The sequence below is a fragment of the Rhinolophus ferrumequinum genome, chromosome 8 (assembly GCF_004115265.2).
Source record: "Rhinolophus ferrumequinum isolate MPI-CBG mRhiFer1 chromosome 8, mRhiFer1_v1.p, whole genome shotgun sequence".
Classification (NCBI taxonomy): domain Eukaryota; kingdom Metazoa; phylum Chordata; class Mammalia; order Chiroptera; family Rhinolophidae; genus Rhinolophus; species Rhinolophus ferrumequinum.
In genome coordinates, this window is record NC_046291.1 from 38,724,774 (window position 1) to 38,731,040 (window position 6,267).

At 37.8% G+C, this 6,267-nt stretch overlaps 1 protein-coding gene across 1 annotated transcript in view; it reads left to right on the forward strand.

The window, feature by feature from the left end:
* The window catches only part of HIBCH (3-hydroxyisobutyryl-CoA hydrolase), a 76,362-nt gene extending 72,804 nt beyond the window's left edge, over nucleotides 1–3,558 (forward strand). Inside the window, exons 13-14 of the mRNA XM_033111793.1 lie at nucleotides 84–117; nucleotides 2,934–3,558. Coding sequence (XP_032967684.1) covers nucleotides 84–117; nucleotides 2,934–3,049 — 150 coding nt within the window. The 3' untranslated portion in view covers nucleotides 3,050–3,558. The remainder of the gene's footprint in view (nucleotides 1–83; nucleotides 118–2,933) is intronic.
* The last annotated feature ends 2,709 nt before the right edge of the window (nucleotides 3,559–6,267 follow it).

The following is a 6,267-nucleotide window of genomic DNA, read 5'->3' on the forward strand; positions in this document are numbered from 1 at the left end:
GGAGTGGGAGGTGAAAGTGCACCCACTTTAGAGAGAGGTCCCCAGGAATGAGGATGCCCCATTTCATCTCAATTTTCTTTCAGGGAGGACACGACTTTCATGAAGGAGTTAGGGCAGGTAAGTGAGACTTGATTTTTTGCTGGCTATTATGGAATTAGGTTTTGTGAGCATACGCTGTTAAATATGATAGTTGTTTAATTAGTGAAAATTAGACTTCTATAAAATTGGCAAGATTAAAAAAAAAAACGAAATATTACCAATTGGCATATAAGGGAAGATAAGTCTTTGAAACCAATATTGTTTAAAAAATTCAAATGTTCCCTAAGTTATAAGTAAGAGTCATAATCCTGCTCCTCCTTTCACGTGGAGTGCCTCTGCTACGTGCAGCATGAGCTTGTGAACTCGCTCTGCTGCTGACCCTTGAAAGGTACATTTATTCCCTTGCAAGAAGCCCTCCCGTCCCCTACCCTTCCTGTCTCCTTTGTTCTGGCCTGGCGTAATCCCAGCAGCGTCAGACCCTCATCCACCCCCTGGCCTGTACCTGAGCAGGTAAACACTGACCTTGAGAAAAACCATGACCTTATTAGTAATGCCTGCTAATGTTTTTATTAATTTTTATTTTTGCTTGTCTTCAAAGGTAGTATACTTAGAAAAAACTAGTGAAGTAAATTTGCAGTAATTTCTTTTATGTATATGCCCATATCCCTATAAAAGCTGTTATTTCTGTTGTATGAGTTCTTTCCCTCTGCATGTATTTTGCATATCTAATTTTCTTATATTTTTTATTGATCAGACTCTAGGTATACTTAATCTGGATAAAGGTTATGTTCTCTGAGCTTTAAACTTCGATAAACACTGGTCACTGCTGTAGAATTCTCTTAATTTATGGCATGACATAATATCAGAAATCAGCAGTGGGTTCAAATCCTTTCAGAGGACACATGAAGTTGAGTCAGAGGAGAGAACAATGTTTTACAGAAACCAAGTAAAATATGCATTTTTCCCATTAATTCCCGGCATGTGGATGAGAGCCCAGACTTACGGTTTTAGGAGGACCTGTGTGGTACTTCGGTTATGTTGCTCAAGTATTCATTATATGTTTACAGCAGCCCTTCTTAAACTTAAAAAAAAAGGTTTTATTTTTAGATAAACTGTCAGTTATTTTAAGGAAAGAGTTGAAACCAAGCGGCATCAAGTTCTGATTTATAACGCAGGTGCTTATCAAGCTACTTTTTAATGAAGAGAAAGTATGTTGCCTCATCTTTCCGCATAACCTTTTTATTCAGAAAGCATTCTGTTCTGGGGAAAACTGGTGTTCTTGCGTAACCAAAATGTTGCTACAATTTCCTAATTATAAACTATATTAGCAAACTAGATAAAATAAACAAAGCAAATTAGGCAAATGGTTGCCAAAAATTCTTACTATTAACATCTAGAACAGACTTCTTTCTAGTTATAGAAGAAAATAAAAATGGATTATTTTAGCAGCCCTAGAGAGCTACCAAATGGAACTTGAGTGGGTGCCTCATGAGACCTTCTGAAAAACCTGAGCTGTCTGCATGGCAAGAAGTTGTCATTATCTATGCTAGGTAAAAATTTGTGTTAGTTTGAAATAAAATAGCACCAGATTTTATTACTATTCCCTTCCCTTTTGCCCTTCAGTGGACGGTCAAGGAGGTAGATACGGTAGCACTGGCCAGAGGGCTTAAAAGGGAAGAGATTCTTGTAGAAAGAATGTTCCAGGGTTGTTTTAATTTTGTCCAGGGAATGTAAAACTTTCAAAGTTGGCAGAGCCTCAGTGTTCAGTATATTACAACATGATTTGATGATACCAGAATCCCAAAGTTAGGCAGCCAGACTTAAAAACCTCCAGTATCCACATTTAATTATGCATAAAGCCCCCTGCCCGCTCCCCCACCCCCTGAGGCTGCCTGCTCCCTGTTCCCCAGATCACTTCTTTAATTATTTAGCCTTTTAATGCTAAATGCGGTCTTTTAGGTTCACTGTACAGTTTGTATGTTTAAATATTTTCATTCTTCACCAAAATTACACACATTTTAAGCATGCTTGAAATTCCCTACCATACTAAATACAGCCCCCTTCCCTTTAAAAAAAAAAAATTGAGATAATTGTAGATTCCTGTGCAGTTGTCAGAAATAATACAGATAGGTCCTGTGTACCCTCCCCCATTTTCCCACATGGCAGCGTTTGTATAAATAGTGTACTGTCACAGCCAGGAAATGGCCATGACCCTCACGTGTTAAAGGAGAGCTTGCAGATTGCCTCATACTCACAGTCCTGTGGGGATACCACACCAAATGATGACTACACTGAAATAAGAGAAAATGGGTTTCTCATGATAACCTGAAGGCGGTCTGGTATTTTAATTCAGAGCTGTGTTATCTACAGGGCTCAGCAAAATGGCAGTATCCACATTTAATTATGTATAAAGTTCCTTTTCCTCTACCCTAAGTGATTTTCCTCTCATATCACTGTGGAGACGCTTAGAAGGCAGATCTGGGCCCTCCACCTTCTCCTGCCTTCCCTTTAAACCACACCAACTTTAGTTTTAGCTGTTTGATAGCAGGGAGATTTCATTTACAGTTTTGTTTGAAGAAGAAAAGAGTGCTAACTGAGCGGTAAGCCACTGGAGTAGTTCAGTAGGTGGGATTCAAGCGAGAGGCATCAGGCTTTGCAGGTTATAAAATAACCACATGGCCATCATCAGTGCATTGCTATCCATCCCAATTCTGTGTGGGCTGAATTTATAAGAAAAATGAAACACATACACAAATTCAAACTTTGCAGAAAAAGAATAAACATGCTATAGAAAAATATGCCTCGTAAAAGATAGTTTCTGTCAATTCAGTTAATTAAAATCTTGTAATACCAGAAAGAAATGAACTAACATTTCTTATGTCTTCACTTGACAGTTTTAATAGATAAAGACCAGAGTCCAAAGTGGAAACCAGCTGAGCTAAAAGAAGTTACTGATGAAGATTTGAATAATTACTTTAAATCTCTGGGAAGCAATGATTTGAAATTTTGAAGTGACTGGATGTTGAAGGTATTATTTTGGAGCAGGGGTCGGCAAACTACGTATGGCACATGGCCCACATCTGGTCTGCTGCCTGTTTTTCATATATCCCACCAGCAGAGAATGTTTTCTGCATTTTTAAATGGTTGGAGAAAGAAATCAAAGACTAGTATTTCATGACATGTGAAAATTACATGAAATTCAAGTATCAGTGTCTATAAATGAAGCTTTATTGGGACACAGCTGTACTCATCTATTTCTGTATTACTTATGGCTGTTTTGAGTAGTTGTAACAGAGACTGTAAGGCCTGCAAAGCCTGAAATATTTACTATGTGGTCCTTCCAGAAAAAGTTTGCCAACCCCTGTTTGAGAAGATGGGAAATTTGAAGGCCTTTAGAGATTCTTGAGTTAGTATATCTAATTAAAATGGGAACTTTATGTTTTGGCTTTGGGTAGTGGTTTATATGTTGATTAAATACAATTATGTATAGATTATAAAAAATAAAAACCCTGAAAATTTTTTTGATATTGTGTTCATGCTTCATAGAATATTCTCCGTATATAAATCTATTTTAAAATAATTATGAGTTACTATAACAGAAGTGTTTGTTTTCTAACATTAATTTCAGGCGAAGAGAAAAGGTTTTTATGAAAAGGCCTTGGCCTTTCTTAAAGTTAACCCTAGTCCCTTCCTGTGGTGAAAGTAAAAGCACTATTTCTTATTGTTTGCAATATTTGCTAATCTGGCAGAATGAAGAATTAGGAAACTCCAATCTCTAACAGTCACTCTGCTTTCTGCAATTTATATCAAACTTTTGTGTGATAACAGTTATTTGTCTTTACACAGTTCAAATCAGGAGGACAAAAGGACTTTTCGTTTAAAGTAGAAATACCTTCAATAATTGGTACTGTTGACAACATAAGGGTTTTTTTTTCACATTATAGTCATCTGTTTATTTTAATTGAATGGTTTGTGTCTAAAATAAGGTTTTTTTAAGGTAGGCAAGAAACTGCAAGGTGTTCCAGACTTGGGACGTTAACGTCTAGATAAGAATAATTTTTAAGTTAAAGGTCAGTTTCTCATTTTTTAACTTGTAGAGTTTTTCCTTCCCTCAGAAACTAAGAGAACATAAGGTTTATAAGACAAAAAGTGGCAGCACTGGAAACAACAGCAAAGATTATATCCTGTACCTTCTCATGGATGAGGAATTGTAGTCCAGAAGGAATTGCTTTAGGTTTTGTTCTTAATATATTAAACATGAAGGACTTTTCTTCCCAAAAATTTAGGAACAGATTGGGAATAAAGATGCCATGATAATGGACATGTTTACATTTATATTCTTAAAGTTCCTATATTGGAACTGAATGATTCAAGAAATTACTCGCATAAATGAATTTTTATTCACTTTATATTTGTTAGAAATGTAGAAAATGTTAAGTCCTTCATGTTAAAAGATTTGACAGTACACACTGTTGAAAAGCATTTGCTTACTTCAATTAAATAAGAACTCATAGCTAGTTGCAACTAGACTTTTACTGTACAGTTATAAAAAAAAGTATTTTCACAAAAATATTTGGGAAAAATATACCCTTTCATAGCTAAGTCTTACAGGGAAGAGAATTTGTTAACAAACCTTGAACTTTGCAAAGTAAGATACAGGGAGTGCGTCTGAGCTTGTGCTCAGTGCTCCAAGCAAGGTATGCCCCATGTGGCTACACAAATACAGGGTGAGGGCATTATGATTAAGCAAACAATATGTTTGTTAGAAGTGTTTTTAAATTACTGTTCCTTGACATTATTTATAATGTGTCTCTAAGTTTTGATTTCTAAAACCATATAATACAAAAGTATACTTCCCTCCATTTCATAAAGTGTCAATGATTCTGAGTAGGATACGAGTATCACGTTTTGCTCCTTCAGTGTGTCTATTTTTAATACTAATAAGGCAGTTTGACACAAATTATGCATTTGGGATTAACATCATTTTTATCCCCTTCAAAATTGTGCTTTAAGTGCTAATAACAACCATAGGTAGTTTGCAGAGAACTAACTGGTAAGGCAACTGAAAGTGGAGAGAGAGCTCCTAGCACAGGCCTACAACTGAAAGGTATTGTGCACAAGCGACCCTGAGCCGGGGTGGGGAGCAGTGGTTAAGCACACGGTGAGGTGACGTGAGGCTTCGTAAGTGAGGACTTGGCCCTTGGCCAGGTTCCTCTAATAAACTGCTTCTACCGTTGTCACCTGCAGGTTCTCTGTCCTGCTGGCGGCTCCTCGGCCCCTCTCCTGGTTGTTGCTGAGGGGACAGACGCAGTGGTTGGGTGTCAGTGTGGTACAGAAAGGAACTTGCTCCTGCGTCCGTTCCCTAAGTTGGAAACTTGTTTTTGCAGTGCGTCTTCTGATGCGGTTTGCACTCATGCTGTTTCTTGGCTATTTTCCTCACGGTCTTTTCCCTCACGATTTGGCCGTTATGCATATTTCATCTGTGTTTGTGATGTATGTTGGAACAAATGTTTCCCTTTCCAGTAGCTAATAATTCTTTGTCTTCTGTTTTATGTCTCCTCCCTCAACCAGTCCTTCTACTCTTTTATTATTCATACAGGACCTTTAAAATGAAGTCAATTCAATATTTAAGTATGAAGGTATGAAAGAAGCTGAATTATCCTGCCAAAAATGTCCTTCTCTACCTTGTCATCAAGGCCAAACTACATCTGGGTAACTACCACATGGAGTACAGATTCTTTATCCAGCTCTTTCTCCCACCTGCCCCCAACTTGGTTTATCCGCTGACACTGTGCCAGCCTTGTAGCTCTTGCCCATTTCCAGACAGGTCTCTGTATGTCGCAGGTACATACTCTGTTAAAATGACTCAGGAGCGAGGGGTTGGTGTTCAGCGACCCAGCTGGACTGCCTTAGTGTCAGGGTGGCAACAGAATTTAGACGTGTAGCTACATACGGTTCTGGCGGGCATCCCTGTTACACCCCTGGGAAACGGGCCCAGGGCACAGGAGGAACCTGAGGTTAAAACATTCAGCTATAATCAACACCCCGGAGTTTATGTCCATATGTGTGCTGAAAATTTTAGTATGATATACTGCTTTTATATGGCTTTGTGTTCTCACAATGTGCATTATCTTATATACCTAATTATATCTTTCAGCAAATGACCTTGTAGCAAATGTCCTGATGTGAGATATAAAATGAATGAAAAATGGCAACATCTAGGCTTTT